At 35.7% G+C, this 20,776-nt stretch overlaps 1 protein-coding gene across 1 annotated transcript in view; it reads right to left on the reverse strand.

Moving 5' to 3' along the window:
- The window catches only part of Fbxo28 (F-box protein 28), a 33,350-nt gene extending 13,262 nt beyond the window's left edge, over positions 1 to 20,088 (reverse strand). Inside the window, exons 1-3 of the mRNA XM_026407143.2 lie at positions 19,809 to 20,088; positions 6,098 to 6,207; positions 2,762 to 2,900 (exon numbers count right to left, since the gene is read on the reverse strand). Coding sequence (XP_026262928.1) covers positions 2,762 to 2,900; positions 6,098 to 6,207; positions 19,809 to 20,075 — 516 coding nt within the window. The 5' untranslated portion in view covers positions 20,076 to 20,088. The remainder of the gene's footprint in view (positions 1 to 2,761; positions 2,901 to 6,097; positions 6,208 to 19,808) is intronic.
- Positions 20,089 to 20,776: the final 688 nt, after the last annotated feature.

The raw sequence follows: 20,776 nt of genomic DNA on the forward strand, positions 1-20,776 counted from the left end.
GAGTTCTCTTGCAAAGTATAAAAGCTCCTGAACTATTATAATCCAGGAGCACATTCAGAGGATAACAGGAATAAATCACCAGAGAATCAAAATTATATAGGGCAGAAAGAAAATTATTCGTATAATATTTGCTATAATATATATCTGGAATGTCCCCCAAATGCTAATCTGTTGAAGGCTTGGTCCTGAGCTGGGCATGGTTGGGAAGAGGTGGAACCTTTAAGTGGTGTGACTTTGTGAGAAGTTGGGTCATTTATTTAAAAAAAAAAAAAAAAAAAACAGCAACACAAACAATAAAAATTCTGAGTATACATACTGTTGTTTTAGGAAAAATGTAAGCTATAAAGAAGGTACTTTTAGGAACAAAAATAATTCAAGCTGAATTAAGTATGATGGTACACATATCTGAATAAACACAAAAAGTGTGTTATTTTTTGATAGGAGCTTGTAGGAGAAAAAATTAGGATAAATTCTCATTAAGAAATGAGTACTAGTAAGGAAAAATGGAAGATAAAAATAAAACAAAAGCAATTGAGAAATCAAAAGACAGAAGTATAGCTTTTGTCAAATCAACTTCTCTAGGCCTTAGTTTTCTTATCAATGAAATAGGGATAGTAGGATCTATCTACTGCATCTTGGAAACTACAGATGTCCTCTGTGGCTGCAACTTAATTTTGTTCTTTTATTTGGGAATTAGAATTTAAAATGAGAAGCCAACAGGAATTCCCACCCCCCGTCTCCCCCCCCCCCAAAAAAAACCCAACAGGACTCAAATGGACTTGAGCTCTTTTGCTTATATAGCAAAAATCCCCATTACTGACTGGCATCTTCTTCTGTAAAAGTCAAATAGTAAATATTTTAATTTCTGCAGACCCATGAACTTGGCCACAAATTACTCTACTCTGTTAGTTTAACAGCTACTTGAACTGTTTGAAGTTCTGAAAACTGTAAATGTCTTCTTAAATGTTCATACTCTAAAAATGAGACATGTAATAAAAATTATGAAGCTGGAGGGGACAACCTATACTGATTCAAAGGTAACACTATGAGTTAAGGATTTAATAAATCAGATTCAGATAAAATCTGGCATAAGAATCAGAATCTATGCCAAGCACAGTGGCACATGCGTATAATCCCAGCAACTTGGGAAGCTAAAGCAGGAGGATTACAAGTTTTAGGCCAGCTTCAGCAATTTAGCAAGACCCCGTTTTAAAATAAAACATATAAAGGGCTGGGGATGTAAAGCACTCTTGGATTCAATCTCTAGAACCAAAAAAAAAAAAAAAAAAATCAGAATCTAAAGCTTCTAGTTAGTTATCCTCTTATAGTAACTATAAAAGTATTTGTAGGTAATATAAGAAAAGTGATATAGGGCTGGGGATGTGGCTCAGGCGGTGGCGCACTTGCCTGGCATGCGTACGGCCCGGGTTCGATCCTCGGCACCACATACAGACAGAGATGTTGTGTCCGCCAAAAACTAAAAAATAAATATTAAGAGTTCTCTCTCTCTCCTCTCTCACTCTCTCTTTAAAAAAAAAAAAAAGAAAAGTGATATATACCAAGGAATATTTCAATAAAATTATAAGTAGGGGCTGGGGGGTTGTCTAGCATGTGTGAAGTACTGGGTTCGATCCTTAGCACTATCTAAGAGTAAATAAATAAAATAGAGGTATTGTGTCCCTCTACTAAAACAAAAACAAAAACAAAAAAACACCAAAACCCAAACCCTATAAGAAGATGTGTTCATTGTTTAAAAGAAATTATAACTTGTAGGACTGTCCCTCAGAATAAATGTCATAGAAAATTAAAAAAAGATAGTACATATATGGTATTGCCAATATAAATTATCTATGGAAATAACAAAAATACAATATTACAACCATTTTAAGATCTTTTCCAAGCATCAACCAGGTGTCAAAATGACTTAAGTACTTCTCTACTGCTTCTATATCTCAACTGGGTTTACAGTTCATTAAGGAGCATGTGGTATGTTGGGATTTTCATTAATTTATTAAAGGTAAATATACCAAAATATACTTATTTCTATACTAAAGAGGACCATTACTTAGCTCTGATTGTGTTGTTATGTGGCAATTATGTATTCTGGTCAAATCTGAAAGTTTATAAGATTGTCATTATAAAACATTTCTCCAACAAAACAAAACAAACTTGTCTTTCTCCACCTCCCCCAAATTACAAAATCTTGAAAGCAGGATAACTCCTCTCTTATGCATTGCAGTATCTTAGGCATTTAATGAAAGTAAAAATTCAGTATTTTTTCTTGAGTATGAATTCTTTTTTCCTTTTGGTACCAGGAATTGAACCCATGGACACTTAACCATTGAGTTAGTCCTTTTTTAAAAATTTTATTATTTTGAGACAGTGTCTCACTAAATTGTCAGGGCCTTGCTAAGTTGCTGAGACTGGCTTTGAACTTGCAGTCCTCCTGCCTCAGCCTCTAGAGTCACTGAGATTACAGGCATGTGTCACTGTGCCAAGCTTGCATAATCACACTTAACAAGCTTTTTACGGACTATCAGAGCTTCTACTGTGAATTTCATAATTGGAATTTTAAATATAAACATCACACATACACAAAGACATTCATAGAAACTTATTCAGAAGAACAATTCTAACATCTCAAAAATCACTTACAATAATTTTAATAAGTTCATAATAATTTAAAATATATAATAATTTATAATAATTTAAAATTTACACAGGACAATCAAGCTATTTTGGACAAGCAGTTGTATTTTACCTTTCCTGGGATGAAGCAGCAGAGATTGGAATCTACATACTTCATAAAAGTCATATTTAATAGTGACAGCCTTGTTTCCACAGCAGCAAGGATGTCTGCATGACGAGCTAAAGAATGGTTTCTCCTTTCTGACTCTCTCCTAAAATAATGATACAAAAATAAATGATAATTAAAGCAGAACTGTGAACTAAAATGTTAAACAATTAAAATGCCTTAATAAAATGGTGTAATACTGACACATTATCAACTTAGAAATCTACATTTGGATCATAATTTAATTATAATGCACAGGAATCCTTCCTGAGGACTAGCACTTACTGACAAAATGTTTTGGGGAAAAAATAACTTCATATTAAAAAAGAATTAGGACTGGGAATACAGTTCGGTGATAGAGCAGTTGCCTAGAATGCAAGAAGCCCTGAGTTAAAGCCATAGCACTACAAAAAATAATTTTTTTTTAACTTAATTTCAATCTCTGACTTGTTTTCTTGGCTATTATCACTCTAATGGCTATGAGAATCAGAGAAATTAGGTAAATGAAAGAAATATATTGGGACCCTTAGGTAAGAGACTACGTATTTTTGCTCATAAAATTTACTTCCTGAGCCGGGGACAGCTTATCAGTAAAGCACTTGCCTGGCATGTGCAAGGTTCCTGTTTCAATCCCACGTACCAAAAATTAAAAATGAAATTTACTTCCTTCAAACTTTTTAACAATTTTGTTCAGAAGGAATTAACACAAATAAACTTCACTATTTTAAAGTGTACAATTTAGTGTTTAATATATTCAGCGTTGTACAATTATCACCACCTAATTACAGAACATTTTAATCATAGATGAAGGACACAGATGAAGAACATGTAACCATTAACACTCTTCATTCTGCCAACTACTAATCTATTTTCTATTTCTATACATTTGTTTATTCTGAACATGTTTGTAATAAAAGGAATCACAGTATGTGTTTTTGGGTCTGGTTTCTTTCATTAACATAGTTCTCATGGTTTATTCATATTCCAGCATGTACCTGTTTATTGCTGAACATTCTATCATATATCATCACTGTATTTAGTTATTAGCTAATGTATAATTGGGTTGTTTCTACTTTTTGGTTATTATAAATAATGCTGCCAATAACATTTATACACAAGTTTTTGATACTTTAGCCATGCTGGGGACTGAGGCAGGGCCTCATGTATGTTAGATAAGTACTTTACTGCTAAATTACATCCCCTACTCCCACCCATAAGATTTTGTGTGAATACGTTTTAGTTTCTCTTTAGGAGTAAAATTGCTGGGTCATATGGTAAGTCTATTTAACTTTAACAGCCAAACTGTTTAAGTGGCTGTACTGTCTTATATTTCAATGGTAATAAAAGAAGGCTCCAATATGTCCACATTTCACTCAACATTTTTGGTTTCTTATTTCACCACCCAAGAAGATGGAAAGTGTTATCTCATAATAATTTTTTTTTTTTTTTGGTGGTGCTGGGGATTGAACCCAGGGCCTTGTGCATGCAAGGCAAACACTCAACCAACTGAGATATATCCCCAGCCCCTTGTAATGGTTTTATTCACATTTCCCTTATAACAATTGATACTGAACATCTTCCATCTTTCATATGCTTACCAGATATGAGTATATCTTTTCTGGAGAAAGAGATTATTTGTCCACTTTGAATTTGGTTGTTTTTTGAGTTGTCAAAGTTTCTCACATAATTTAAATACAAGTCACTTATCACATATGATTCACACAATTTTCTCTATGGGTTTTTTTTTTTTTTTCACTTTCTTGATGGTATCCTTTAAGCCTCAAAACTTTGTAAAATTTTGACGTTAACTTGCCTACTTTATTTTTTTACCATTTATGTTTTTGTTGTCATGTGGAAGAAACCATTGCCCAGTCCAAATTCATGAAGATTTATTATTTATGTTTTCTTCTAAGGATTTTAGAGTATTGAGCTGACAATCTACACTTAGATCTATGGTCCTTTTGTATACAGTCTGAGGAAGGGGTCCAAAAAAAAATTCATTGATTTACATGAAGATACCTGGTTTTCCTAGCAGCATTATTGAAAACACTGTTCTTTCCCCCATTAAGTTGTATTTGCATACTTGTTGAAAATCAACTGAGTCAATATAGAAGGGTTTATTTTCTGGACTCTTGATTCTATTTCATTGATACATGTCTATCCTTATACCTGTACCATACTGTTTTGATCACTGCTGCTTTGTAGTAAGTTTAGAAATCAGGAAATGTTAGTCCTCCAATATTTTTATTCATAAAGATGATTTCGGTTATTTTGAATCTCTTTTATTTCCAAAGGAATTTTAGGATCAGTCTCTTGTGTGCTACAAATAAAGACAGCTGGGATTTTGATAGGGAATGCACTGCATGTATAGATCAATTTGGGAAATACTGACCGTAACAATATGAAAGTTTTCCAATCCATGAACTAAAAATATCCTTCTATTGCTTTAAGTCTTTTTTACTTTTTTTCAACAATGCCTTGTAGTTTTTGGCATACAACTCTCAAGTTAAGCAAGTACTCTATCTCTGGGTTACCTCCTTAGCCTTTTATTTTGAAACATGATCTCATTAAATTGTCCAGGTTGGCCTTGAGCTTGTGATCCTCTTGCCTCTGACTCCTAAGTAACTGGGATTACAGGCATGTGCCACAATGCCTTTTGCAGGTTTCTTTTATGATATTTACTACTAAGTATTTTATTCGTATTAATGCTACTATAAATTGAATTGTCTTCTTTTTCACTTCATTTTTGATGGTTCATTGTACAGAAATAACAATTGATTTTTGTATATTAATCTTATACCCGCATCCTTGCTGAACTTGTTAATTACCTCTAATTATACAACAGTGTAATCCTTGTATATGAGAACTTGTCATCTTTGCATAGTTGGATGACTTTTATTTCATTTTCTTGTTTATTTCCCTGACTATAAAATCTAATAAAATGCTGAACAAAAATGGTGAGAGTGGAGAGTGACAGTAAAAATCACTTATGATTCTGAAAGGCAGCTGGGCTCACCACTATATAACCAAAGCTGCCCACTTAATGTACCTGTGAGTTCTTTGCTAGGAAAAAGTTGAAAACTATTTAACACTAAAAGTCTAGCCAGGTACAGTGATGCATGCTTATAATCCAAGAGGATTGCAAGTTCAAGGCCAGCCCAAGCAGTACATCAAGATCCTGTCTCTAAATAAATAAACAAATCAAGACTATCCTTACAAAAATAAAAACAAACAAAAGCCTCTGAAACAAGAAACAAAAATACCCCCAACTATAAATTAATTCCATTGATTGCCATATCATACCTTGGAAGTTGTGCTTTAACTTGTTTCTGACATAGATTATGGTACCTTTCCACTTTCAGAAATCCCTGATTCAACATTCTCTGGCAGACCAAGTCCATTCTTTTACAAACCTATGAGGACAGGGGAGGCAGAATAAAAACAAAATTAATAACTAAACTATCAATAGACAATTAACTGATGACCAAAAGTTCTCTCTACTTGTTCACCAATTGGTGTCTGAATCTCTTACTAGTGGCAGTGGGTAAATCCCTTAATCTATGTAATTTCTATGGCATCTCATTACTAATATTACATTATGGGCAAATGAATATCATTTAAGTGTCAACTGAATGTTCTCAGAGACTAGTTATTAAGATCAATAAAACAATGCATTTGAAGATTTTTAATAGCATGAAACAAGAGAATTTCTGTTAGCCAAAAATGTACATTCAAACTTCAGTCAAACCTCTCACAAAATTTATATCAATTATAAGCAAATGAGAATTTTTATTTCTTCTAGTAATTTAACTATAGAGAACAAGGGGTCAAAGCCTTTAGACTAATTTCTGCTATATCCTCCAAAATATCTTCAAGTGTAGGAGAAAGAACTATTTCGAACTCTCAAGGAACATAGTGTTTTTTTAAGTAAAAGCAAAAGATCAGAAGTCAAAACAGCTCATCTGAAACCCAATCTGTATGTATTTTGTGCATGTCAGCTATCATTTGAGCACCTGAGACAGCCATCAATACACTGTGAACAGTATTTTTAGTTATAGGGGTATCATTAGAATAATACATGCTAAATCATTTGGTTAACGCTAATTAAAAAACGTTTCCCCGCATATTTTTTATATTTCTGATATCCTAGCATCTTTTGTATCTTTTTTAAAAATATTTATTCCTTAATTAGACACAATATCTTTATTTTATTTATTTATTTTTATGTGGTGCTGAGGATTGAGCCCAGGGCCTCGCACATGCTAGGAAAGCGATCAGCCACTGAGCCATAATCCCAGCTCCTATCTTTTGTATCTTAATTAAACCTAATATATAATATCTGTTTGGTTTTTGATTGCGGAGAATTCTGCAGCAATTCAGTCATCAACCTGAATGTTGATCACTGGATAGGGATGGGTACTTAAGACACTGAAATAAATTTCTGACACGGCCAGGTCAATTACACACAATTTATCTTATGCTTCTATATTTCTCATAGTATCTAAGCACAAATGCTTGAAAAATATTTGTTGAAATGAAATGCTGACGAAGCAAACTACTTGTTTCCTCCCGAAAATATAGGAAGAAAAATCATTCTGGCAAACTGGGATGAAGTTCATGAAGGCCTTACTATTCTAATATTAATACTAGATAGTTCCTATACCACAGCATGCCATGTGAAAAGTATTAAGGAAAACAGTTCTTTTCACCTCATAATAAATTAAAACATAATAAAATGTAAGTACCCAGAGTAATTTCTAACGAATGTTATTTTAAAATGTGGTAGAATCTATTTCTAATTAAATTAAACCAGTTATCAATATTTGTTCAGTGTCACTGAAAAAAAAAATCCAGCAAACAAGTTAACATTTAACAGTTTTTAATGAAAAATAACTCTTACTTCCAAATAAATTATAATGACATTATATTACATTTTTGAAAAGTTGAGAACTTAGAAACCTTTTAAAAAACATAAGAACACATAAGCACACATTTTATTTACTGTCAGTATATACACATCATCCCATTTCACACAACTATTGGAAAACTGCCACTCTATAGCTGTGAAATAATGAGTCAAAAACACAAATATCTTAAGATTGTTTAACAAAAATATTTTAGATTTTATGGACCCCTAGAAAGATCCTAAGAATCACTGTTGGTTCCCTGGATCATACTTTGACAATCAGTATCCTAATCCTGAATAACCACATTGTCACAGACACTAGTACCATGTTTTATGTGAGAAGAAAATACTTTGTTACTAGGGAATGAATCCAATGGCCACATCCCCAGCCCTTTTAAAATTTTATTTTGAGACAGGGTCTCATTTAAGTTGCTTAGGTTGGCTTTAAACTTGCATTCCTCCTGCTTTAGTCTCCTGAGCTGCTGGGATCACAGGCATGTGCCACTGTGCCCAGCAGAAAATAAACTTTTACTATATTATTGGAGGAAGGAAATGGCAGTGTGTTTTTCGGTGTAAAATATGGGATACCTAACCTCTCTTCTTTCATAGTAGAAAATCAATAGAAGATCAGCCAAAGAACTTGAAAGTGGTACCTACGGAAAGTAAAAGTTGGGGACTGCAAAAACTAATTTTTGTTGTCAAAACTACTTGATGCTTTACATCATAAGATGGAAAGAGTTATTAAAAAGAAAGACCTGTTATGTACCCTCTAACATAACCTTGTAGTCTCCACAGACGTTACAATTACATTCACAATGCAGTTAACGTCAGAGATGAAATAGTTTCTCAGCAGTGAAAACAACAGAGAAAAACAACAAAGGTCAATTACTATTAAAATTTCTTTCAAGGTATTGCTGAAATTATTTTGAATTTTGCTGCACTGAATCTAGCTAGTGCTAGGGCTTACCTGTCTTTCACTAATCATCTTGAAATTCAACTGGATATTAGTATTGACTAGTTTGGACAAAAATGAGAATAGAATTTTCTGTGTTTTGAGCAGGGAGATCAAGATAATAAGAAATCACTTGAAAAAAGAAAAGATCACTCATTTTTGAAAGATCTCATACTAGAATAGTTAGTTATTTTCTGTAAGCCTTGTAATATTAGGACTAAAGATATGGTTCTGGAAATTTCTCTGGAGACAGCTGAAGTCAATGTAGATAAACTCCAAGAGAAGAAGTCAAAGATAAAAAAAATACCAAGGCTGGGATTGTGGCTCAGTGGTAGAGCGCCCGCCTAGCATGTGTGAGGCCCTGGGTTCGATCCTCAGCACCACATAAAAATAAATAAAATATGGGCTGGGGATGTGGCTCAAGCGGTAGCGCGCTTGCCTGGCATGCGTGCAGCCCAGGTTTGATCCTCAGCACCACATACCAACAAAGATGTTGTGTCCGCCGAGAACTAAAAAATAAATATTAAAGAAAATTCTCTCTCTCTCTCTCTCTCTCTCTCTCTCTCTCTCTCTCTCTCTCTCTCTCTCTCCTCTCTCACTCTCTCTTAAAAAAAATAAAGATAGTGTGTCCAAGTACAACTAAAAAATAATTATAATAATTGTATTTAAAAAAGTAAATGCCTACAAATGAAACTTCAACTGGCATTTGTAGTTTGAAGCTGGTTGAAGAAAAAAAAAAAAGAGTTCACAAAGAAATTAAAATATCACTACAAAAGACAAGGTAAATATATGTGAAACATTAGTCAACACTGTCCTCCTTTCATGTTCTGTAAACACTGATTGTCAGCACAAGAACTGGAAAGAACGTGCATACATCTTTTGTTTAGAATTCGAAAAGAAACAAAGTGACCACAGGAAAACAGAAATACACAGAATTTCCCCAAGGCCAGGAATTTAATGATCACTGTTGGAAGTATATACTAACTTGCAAGTAAAAGTATCTCATTTAGGGATGGGGCTATGTCTCAATCCAGAGAGTGCAAAAGCCTGAGGCCCTGGGTTCAATCCCTAGCAACACACACACACCCCAAACAAACAAACAAAAAAACCCCAAACAACAACAAAAAAATTGTCTCATTTAAAGTATAGCTCCAGCTGGGTGCAGTGGTGCATGCCTGTAATCCCCCTGGGTCAGAAGGCTGAGGCAGGAGGATCACCAATTCAAAACCAGCCTCAGCAACTGTAAAGTGCTAAGCAACTCAGTGAGACCCTGTCTCAAAATACAAAATAGGGCTGGGGATGTGGCTCAGTGGTTGAGTGTCCCTGAGTTCAATCCCTGGTATCCCCTGCCCCCCCCCCCAAAAAAGTATAGCTCCAAATTTAAGGTTATGTTGTTATGTTAATAATTTTCTAAGGCTAAAAGAAAGAAATATTGTGTATTAAATTTTAAAAATCCTAGCAATATGACAGTAAAATAAGACCCCAGAAGATAATGCAGATGATGACCAAGTAGAAAAATCATCAGGGCTCATAGACACTGAAAGGAGAATGGAGCTTAGCAGAGGCTGGGAGGGATGGGGAGAGGGTGATCAATGGGTACTAAGTTACAATTAAATAGGACTAAGAAGTTCTGCTATGTTATTGCCCAGAATAGTAACTACAGATAAGGATAAAGTAGCTTATATTTTTAAAAAGATAAATAAAAGGATTTTAAATGCGGTATTCACTATAAAGAAATGATAAAGGTTTGAAGAGATAGATGTTTACCAAGATTAGAACATTAAATAATGTGTAATATGTGGAAACATCAAATGGCACCTCAAAAATCTGTATGGATTGCTGGGCATGGTGGCTCAGGCCTGTAATTCCAGCGGCTCAGGAGGCTAAGGTAGAAGGATCACAAGTTCAAAACCAGCCTCAGCAAAAGCAAGACACTAGTCAAGTCAGTAAGACCTTCTCTAAATAAAATACAAAACAGGGCTGGGATGTGGCTTAGTGGTGGAGTGCCCCTGAGTTCAAGCCTCAGTACCAAACAAATAAATAAATAAATCTATATGATACTTACGTATCAGTTAAAAAAAAAATGGTTGACCAGCCTCCTGAGCCACTGGGATTACAGGCATATGCCACCATGCCTGGCTTCATTAAAAATTTTTAAGTACAAAAAAGCCCCCTCCCCCAAAATATCAGGGCACTTAAAGATTAGAAAAAATATAAACTATAAAACACTAAAAAATATACCCCCAAAGGGAATTAATAGGAAAAATTACTGGTTTGATACTGATATTTAAATGAAGTTCTTGCTACTTGCTGAATAATAGATGCAGTTTTTCTTAGTTTGTTAATTCAGGACTTAAAATGCCATGTTTATCCTTTTTTCACTTTCTCATTTAAGTGTTCAGTAAGACAAATATTTCTTGTATTTGTTTAGAAATCTTTTTTAGATTTACTATGCCAAAATGGCCCTTGTTACTAATGCAAGACATGCTGTTTTCTTTTAATATCTAATGATAACTGAGTTAAAGATGAATGTTTTTAAACAGCTGACACTGAGACTTACAATATATGTCTTATAATTCATATCATTTTTTTCTCACATAACTTAGTTGACATGAAAAACAGTATGCTGGACTTCTTTAATTTTAAGATACTATGGGGACAAAGACATATGATCAATTTAATCAAAGGTCTTGGGGGGGGGGGGAATCCAAGAAATAATGCTCCAATAATATATACAAAAGTGAATCAAGGGCTGGGGATGTGGCTCAAGCGGTAGCGCGCTCATCCAGCATGCATGCGGCCCGGGTTTGATCCTCAGCACCACATACAAACAAAGATGTTGTGTCTGCCGAGAACTAAAAAATAAACATTAAAAATTAAAAAAAAAAAAAAAAAGTGAATCAAGATACATTCCTATTTCAAAAATACCAAAATGTGGGCTGGAATGAAGTTCAGTGGCAAAGTACGTGCCTCATATGTGTGAAAGTCCTGGGTTCAATCCCCAGTTCCTAAAAGGAAGACCAAAAAAAAAAAAAAAAGTTAAAATATAAAACTATTTATATCTTAGAGGAATATAGTGTAATGTAACCCAATTTTTAAAAAAGGTATTCATTTGGTGCCCTACAGTTCTCAACATTTTACACAAGCCAAGTGGTAGGCTAGACTCTTCAAATATGTCAATGCCAAGAAAGAATGAAAAAGTGTGTGTGTGTGTGTGTGTGTGTGTGAGAGTGGGGGGGGGGAGAGGGAGAGAGTGAGTGGGGGAGTGTTCTAGACTAGGGTTGAATCCTTCCTTTATTAGATTCAAAATATACCACCTCCCACAAGAGCTATAAAGGACATTTTGGTGGTAATTGAGAAATTTGAATATAATCTGCAATGTTAAATTTCTTGAAAGTGATGATATTGTGATTATGGAAGAAAGATATTTAGGGGGAACATATAACTATATTTGCATATCTCAAATGATTTAATAAATGTATATGTGAGATACACATATCCTTGTCTGCTATATATGTGCACATGTGTGCATATTCATATTTAGAGAAAGAATGAATACAATAGAAAGAAAGCAAATGTGCCAAAAGTTAATGACAATTGAAAAAATCATTTAGAAATGAATAATGAATGAATCACAACCATTCTGGATCTTCTTTTGTTCTATTTCCTCTTACTATGAACTCATCTTATTTTCCCTCACTTAAATATGGCTACAACTTGCCACCTCTTGCATAATACTGTAATCCTTTATAAAAAAAATTCCACCTACCTTGCATGATTTCCTAAGATTATTTTGTTACTATATTGTGGGTATGTATATATCACACACACACACATATATATATAATCCTCAAATGTCTACAGGTAGAATTACAACAAATTTTACATTTTCTAGGTATCTCACCTAGATTATTCACTTGGAAAGAAAATATAAATTCATTTTAACACTGGCCTGAGAAAAACAAGAAGTCTGTTCCCAGAATTCCTATAATGACTCCATAAAGAGAACACCTATTCTGATTATTGTTTTTTATTATCTGTTATTATTCTTTCTTTTTCTGGGGGGTGGCTGGGTATTGAACTCATGGTCAATCAACCACTGAGCCACATCCCTACCCCTATTTTACATTTTATTCAGATACTGAATTCCTTAGTGCCTCGCCGTTGCTAAGGCTGGCTTTGAACTGGCGATTATCATGTCTCAGCCTCCCAAACTGCTAGGATTACAGGTGTGTGCCACCATGTCCAGCCTATTCTCCTCATTAATATAAAGACTTGAGTGTTGATTAAAATGAAGATCTGATGCACTATTATAAATGGCTATCTGCTCATTATATACTCACTGCAGATTACCCTATCAATTTTCATTCTCGTAAGAATTGAGTCACCCATTTTCTTAAAACGGCCTTATAATCTGTTAAAGATCTTGGGTGCACTAAAAAATTAAAAAGAACTTCTAATCTCTATTGGAGGTATTAAGCAGCAATTTTTAACACTATTATAATTTTATTCAAAGGACTTTTATATTCAAAAGACCTTTACTTATTCAACAGATATAAAGTGCTTATATTGAATCACAGACTGTCTAAGGCCTTCAGATTCACGATGAAAAGAGGTATGTTCTCACCCCCATGGAGCTTATACCTCACGGAAAACAAGCTCTTCCAAAAATAATTCCAAAATTATAATAATGATGTAAAGGGAACTTAAAGACATATTGGCTAAGTTCAGATAAGAATCACACAAGGCTGGAGCTCAGGATGTTGTCTGGCAGTAGAGTACTTGCCTGGCATGTTCCAGGGCCTGGGTTCAATTCTGTTTCAGGTGGAAAAAGAATCATGGAAGGCTTTGCTGAGTATAAATGCTTGAGGTGCTGAAAGGCACAGGAGAAGGAAAACAGAAGTAGGTGCTCCGAGAGGCCTGAGATGTTGGGGAAAGTAAACAACCTCATGTTTGTTTCATTTAATCTTTCATGGTGAAAGCAGTTGGTTGGGAGAAACCTCTACTAAATGTTCTCTTTGCTTCTAGTCTCCAAATCACGAAATTGGATTTACATGCACAGATCACTCTTTTAGTACAGTACCTTTTTTAATATTTTAAGAATCTGTATCACATGGAACTTATCAGGGTGTGTATACTTTCTGTTACTGCAACAAACACCTGAGATAAACAGCTTACAAATGGAAAGGTTTATTTTGGCTCACAGTTTTGGAGGTTCCAGTCCATGACTGGGCTGACATTGCTTTTAGGCAACTGAAGGGCAGAGATAGTAGGTCATGATAGGAGTGTGTGTCAGAGCAAAACTGTTCACTTTGTGGCAGGAAGTATGGGAGAGAGAAATAAACTGGAGTTCAATAGTCCTCTTCCAGGACACACATGAATGACTTAGACCTCCCATTAGGCCCCACTTAAAAACATTTCCATCACCTCTCAAGAGTAACAAGCTTGGAACCAAATCTTTAATATCTAGGCATTCGAAAGGACATTCCAGATCTAAATTATAGCACAGTGTATGCAGATATATCTAGTCACTCTTATGAAATAATGATGATATTAAAAGACAAAATAAAATTTTTAAAAAAATATCCTTTTTGTCCCCCCTATAAACACTATCTCAGCCTGGTTTCTTACATTTGACTGGTTTGTGAAATAAAAAAGTTCAAGGCTGAGGGAAGACTGACCAATAATCCAGAATATTTAATATACTTCAAATTTAAGCTCATCAATCCTTTTATCACTCTTCTCCAATTTCATCATTATATGTCACTTTTTTCTGATGGGAATTTTCTTCCATTTTTACTGATTAAGAACTCATTATCTCGAGAAAGTCTCCTGGTTAACCAAACATTCGTGTATTTACTATCTTTGCATCTGTTATTCTGGTTGCTTTGTAAATATGCTCAAGGAAGGGTATACATTATGTCTCCATGATTACACTGCTGACAGATTTACTGATTGAGCCCCTTTATTTTAAGAAAATTAGCAGGAAGAATAAACTGTCCCCAATCGATTATAATTTCTTACCTAGTCTTAAGTACCAGTTAAGAAGATTAAAAGCCTGAGGAAGAGACGTGGGAGGGAAAAAACTATAAAAATTTGCCAACAGAGTGTATTCTCTATAGAACACAGTATAGAGCAATGGTTCTTAAGGTGTGGTATGGGGACTCCAGGGACTCAAAGGATACTTTCTGTAAATCTGTAAGATCAAACTATTCTCATAATGCTAAGAAGTTATTTGACTTTTTACTTATTTTCTAACAAGTATCCAAGCATCATTTTCTAAAGGCAATAAGACAATGATGATATTACTGTTCTGGCAGCTAATGGCATATGTTGGGCATTTTTGTGTTTTCTAGAATTCTTTAAGGTAAATTCTTAGGACTTCCAATAACTTTTTAGACTGTACAGGGGAGAAAATCATGCTAAGTGAAATAAGCAAGGCTCGGAAAATCAACAGTCAAATGTTTTTTCTCATATGTGGAAGCTAAAGCAAAATAAGGGAAAGAAGGCAGCCGGGGAGGAGATTGGTAGAGCAGGAGAATGAGAGGGCACGAGGTTGGAGGGGAGAGAAATATGGAATGAATCTACAACAGAATTATGTTTTTTAATTTTTTTGTAGTTGTGCATGGACAACTTCATTTTATATGTTTATTTTATGTTTACTTTTATGTGGTGCTGAAGATTGAACCCAGAGCCTCACACATGCTAGGCAAGTGCTCTGCCACTGAGCTATAGCCCCAGACCCAGAATTATGTTTTATAGATGTACCAAAAGGAATACTCGTTTATGTATACGTAAAAAGTACCAATCAAAAATAAACAAAGGAGTGAAGGGAAGCTCAGTTAAGTAGAGGAGGGAGAAAAGGGGAATGGAGAAAGGGAGAAAAGGGAGAGGAAATGGGAACTGAAAGCAAATTCCTTATATGTATAATTTTGTCAAAAAGAAACTCAAATACTATGTATAATTATAATGCTTGAATGAAAGAAAAACTTGAGAACTCTTGGTATACATTGAGCAATACAAGGCAGGGAGTGCCATACTTTAAACCAAAACTTTTTTTTGCTTTACCCGGGTGTGGGTGTGGTGGTGCAAGCCTGTAATACCAGCCACTCAGGAGGCTGAGGCAGGACTATCAGTTCAAAACCAGTCTCAGTGAGACCCTGTCTCTACATAAAATACAAAATAGGGCTGGGGATGTGGCTCAGTGGTGGAGTTCCTCTGAGTTCAATGCCCAGTACCAAAAAACAACAAAACCTTCCTGTTTTAAAAGAAGTAGTTTCCCCCATTTTCCTTCATGTTTTCTACCAACTGACCTACTCTACCCTGCATAAATGGTTGCCACTGCATAACAGCCTGTTTTTTTCAGTCCAAAAATTGGCTTATAACTTTTCAACACATAATTATAGCATGGTATAATACTGTTCCTCATGCCACTTAAAAGGTAAACAGAGCAGCAGTGCATTCACCAGTGTTATATGGATGCACGTTTGTCTTCTTCAGCCAATGTGCATTGTCAGTATTTATTTCCCAAAGTGGAACTGGTGTGGTTTTGTTTAGAGTGCTGCAGCACTAACCATAAACACATCTAATAAGAGTGGCACTGAGGACTGGGGTGGGCATTTGTGTCAGATAATAAAACCAATGATAGTGGCACAGAGTCTTCAGACAGAGTTAATTCTGTAAGTCCATATTTCACAGAATCATAGTAAATTTTCCCAAGTGTAATATTTTGACTAGTAGTCACAAATCAATAACTAATGTTCATTTAACTGTCATGAAGAAATGATGTGCACCAATTTGGACTATTCAGTTTTAACATATATTCACAACTATTACATGCATCCTCATCTTGTACATAAGACAGTTTAGTAATAAATGATTTTTAAGTAATACTGGCACAATTTTTAAGTTTCACATAACGATTCCACCCTGCTTTTGGCGAAAATTTTGGCATAAAATCAGCTCAACAATTATGCAGTGAAATATGGTTAACAAAACTCTTCTAACATTTGAAGATGTGAAAGAATTATACATAGGTAGCAGACTGATTACTTAGAGCACTCTAGAAAAATGTCTTAGGACAAAGTGTGTTTCTATACATTTTATTGCTGACTAGAAAATTTCATTCCAGATAATAAATAAGAATTCTTATTAAACTGTGTTCTGAACCACTAATGGTTCCACTTGAATCACAGGGAAATACCTTTGATAGTGCCTCTCTCTAAAACATCTCTTAAAAGCCTCCAGTACTTATTTTTCAGCAGATTAAGAATACTGTGCTTATGAGTCAAAGTTATAGGCTCAAAGTTACCTTTGACCTGTTCTCTAAGGGTAGGGGACTTCTGGCACTTGTTTCAAAGTCTCTCTCATGTACCTACTAAGGGGGCCTGGGTGACACACTAATAATGTAGCACAGGGAAAAAATTGTTTTATTGGAGTAACAAAGTACGTGTTTTGTCATTTCAAAAGCTGTGTTCATCCAAATAATTTTAAATACTTTTAAAGAGTTAAATATAAAACTATTTCTGTGTAATCAGGATTTGCAGGTTTTAGGTACATGTTTGGAACAATATCAATGGCAGAAAAAAGATCCAATTTAATAAGGCATTCAGATAGTCCCTTGGAAATCAGTGAACTGGAGTCAAATTTCAATTATTCATGGTAACTGGAGACAAAGACTTATCAACTAACCTGCACAAATAATCGAAAAAAAAAAACATTATTCTAAGCAATTTCTACTTAGAGGAAATCTTTCAAAGAAAATAAGCACATGGACTGTACACTTGTCCTCTAAGTTAGTGCTAACAGTGGCTATGAGTGAGGTCATATAGGATAAGGTAAGTAAAGTAGGAAGGAAGAAAAAAGTCCAAACAAAACAAAACACCCACACAATGCATAAGTTAGCTCATCATTCCACCAAATAGCTAATGGAAATGAATTTTCCATTTGGCTTTACAGAAATGAATTCTGTTCTCAATATTATTCTCTTTCAAGCATATCCAGTTTTAATTCTTCCTAAAAAAAATCTTAAAATGAAAGAAATTTTGCAATACATACAGCAGGTACCAATACTTAAGTCTCAAGATTTCTTTTTTGGTAAACAATTCTTTAGATATAAATAACCACTTAAATTGAAAAGGAATGTACCTAACCAGGCACTGTCTTAATTTCATTAAAAAACATAATTAAATTAACTCTGACACCTAGTGGCAAGAAAGAACATCTTTCTTTTATGATGCTACCTGAAATGTACCTTCCAAAATCAAACCAATGACTCTAAAACCAAAGACACCTCTAAATTCCCACAAAAGATTATCCATTTAATCTATTTAAGAACTATCCATTAACCTGAAAGAAAGAAAAAAAATCTTCATTACAAAACAAAAACAAAACTTGTTTGCAGATGTAAAACTGGCTACAATATCTTTTCCTGGAGGTGGGAGTGGGAGTTGGTACTAAAGGGACTCCTTCAGAAAATGTCTGAAATGATAAATTTGTAACCTTAGAAGACCAAAAAAACGAGAACTGCTTAAAAAATTAAGCATGCAGCTGAATATATCACTTGAAAGAGATTATTACTTATTAATAAACTGTGGAATGTGTTTAACTCTTGTTCTCTAAGATGGGCTGTCCCTCCCCCCTTAAGAATGTTCTAACTTTAAAACAGTAAAATGACTAACAAATAAGCTAACAAAACCCACAGTTTTCCTCTACATTTATAATAAAACACAACTGTGAACACTTCAAGCTTCACAGAGCCATTGTCTGGCTGAATAGCTCAATTCAATCAAATGTTCTGTTCAATTTCCAGACACCATGTGCATATAGTGTAAATTTGGATCAAACACCAGTCTGTAAAAATCTGAAGAAATATTTAAGATTCTAAACAAAATTCTAGGATGAAATGTTTTGAAAATCAGGGACAATAAATTTTGAAATATCTATTTTCAACTGAAGAAATTTTCCATCCTGCAGACTGGCATGATTGAACTGCTGTGTTGACTACGAAAAAAATTGGCCATCAGTGTGAATATTTACAAGCTTTCTTTTAAAAATATTATTTCCTTTGAAAAATGCGATTATAACCAATTCAGACTGGAGGCCTAAGCCTAAAATATGGCATATTGATTAATAAGAAATGCTTATACACAGCACATTTACAAAATGTCTTTGTCCTCTTAAAAACAATCCCAAGCAGATATAGCTTCTACACAGAATCGGCTTGCAATCACTTCAAAATGTCCACCTCCTTCAATTTCCTGACCACTTAAAGATAAATTCGCTGAAAGGAAGCAAAATATCTGACTGAACTAAGACATTCATCAAATCTTCAGTCAAGTCACTGGGGTGAAATAAAATTCCAATGGCAAATTTTTTTGTTTTAAAATATCCTGGACAGAACAACTGTGATTTTAAAGTATAAATAAATCTCTCTTAAAGCTGGAGGGTGGACTTAAAGCACCAGTTTAAAAATGAATTGCAAAAGAGGGGGGGGGGCTGTCAAAGGGCAAGTTACTTCACTTCGGAGGGGAAGTGTCTGGGTGAGGAGGGGCCAGAATGGTCATTTCCCAGGGCTCTACTTTAGTGGTCAAGCAGGACGTTTGGGTTAAGGCCACGAAAACACGTTCCAATTTTTCACTATCTCTACCGGGGTTTGGGGAGAATCGACGACCCCTACTTCATCTTCTCCAACAAGGAAGCTTTGAGTGATTGGGGGGAACAATACCTTCGTTATTCTTGCAAGACAAACCAAGTCTGGCTGGGATCAGCCCACTTTTGAGTTTTGCCTGCCAACTCGGGCCAGGGGTTGGGAGGCGGTATATAAGAGACAGGAAACAAGACCCCTGGGGGGGTCCACGCTCCGGCCAGATACGTGGAAAGCCCAACTCCACTTCACCCGCGGTCCCGCTTCCCGACTAGGGGCCAAGTTCTCTCGGGAAGTAGCCCCCGATCCCGCAGCCACAGCGCAATCAGGAATGAGCCCACTCCCGCTGACGGACGCCAAGACACAGTTCGAGACGGGGAGGGGCGAGCTCCGGGATCTCGCACAGGCTGGGGCTCCAGGAAGGCTCCCTCCCCGGGAACGCAATCCCCGCGCCTCCCCTCCACAGAACTCAGCCCAGAGGAGAGGGCGTCCGGGTCCCCAGGGGCCTCACCAGACGAAGCTGGCTAATTTCGTCGTAGGACATAAAGCTGAGGATGTTCTCGATAGCTACGATGGGCAGCGCCACCAGAGTGTTGTTTTGAGGCAGCTGGTCCGGAGCCAGCGCCGGCACTGGGGGTGCCTGGGACCCCGGCTGCGGAGGCTGTGGCGGAGGCAGTGGGAGCTGTCGCTGAGCAGAGCCGGCGGCCAAAGAGGAGCCGCCGTCGCCGTGGCCGCCGCCTCCTTCCTCAGCCATCCGCTCCTCCGACGCCGCCGCCATCTTGGGAGTTTGATTCCTTCCCCCACTGTAAGGGGAACGGGGATACTTCCGGCGCGTCACTTCCTCCTCCTGCAACCACAGGGAGGGGGCACCTAGGGGAGAGGGAGGAGCTCTGGGGTGACAGGCTTGGTGTTTGTTCAAGTGGAAATGAGGAAAGAGCTGGAAAACCTCAAGAAAGGTGGTCGTCCTAGACTCTTTTATCTAAGATTGTAAACCACTTGAGAGCAAGGGAATCCTAGCTATTAAGATGAACTTCACTGGTACAGTTTTCTTGAATAATTTCCTCACAGAAGACAATAAAAATATTGATAATAAAAATAATAATATAGTTAGAATATTACCATTTTCCCAGAATCATGGTAATAAATTGATTTAGGCAAACAAAAAAGAATAAAATTATCGGTAAAACTGCAAAGACGAGCCTTAAAAAATGTTCAGTGAAAGAAGACAAGCACAAAGGACCATTTATTATATAATTCCATTTAAATGAAGTAGCTGAAGACTTAAAAGAAAAGATTAGTATTTGCCACAGGTCTGGAGAAGTATGGAAGAGAAACAACTGGTAATGTGTGCACAGTATATTTTTGGATGAAATGGAATTTATAGTGGTGATGGTTGCACAACTTGTGAATATACTAAAAATAATGAATTGTATAATTTAAGATAATAAATTTTTATTGATTAAAAAAATAAATGACAGT

This window comes from Urocitellus parryii, chromosome 9, assembly GCF_045843805.1.
Source record: "Urocitellus parryii isolate mUroPar1 chromosome 9, mUroPar1.hap1, whole genome shotgun sequence".
In the NCBI taxonomy this organism is placed as follows: Eukaryota; Metazoa; Chordata; class Mammalia; order Rodentia; family Sciuridae; genus Urocitellus; species Urocitellus parryii.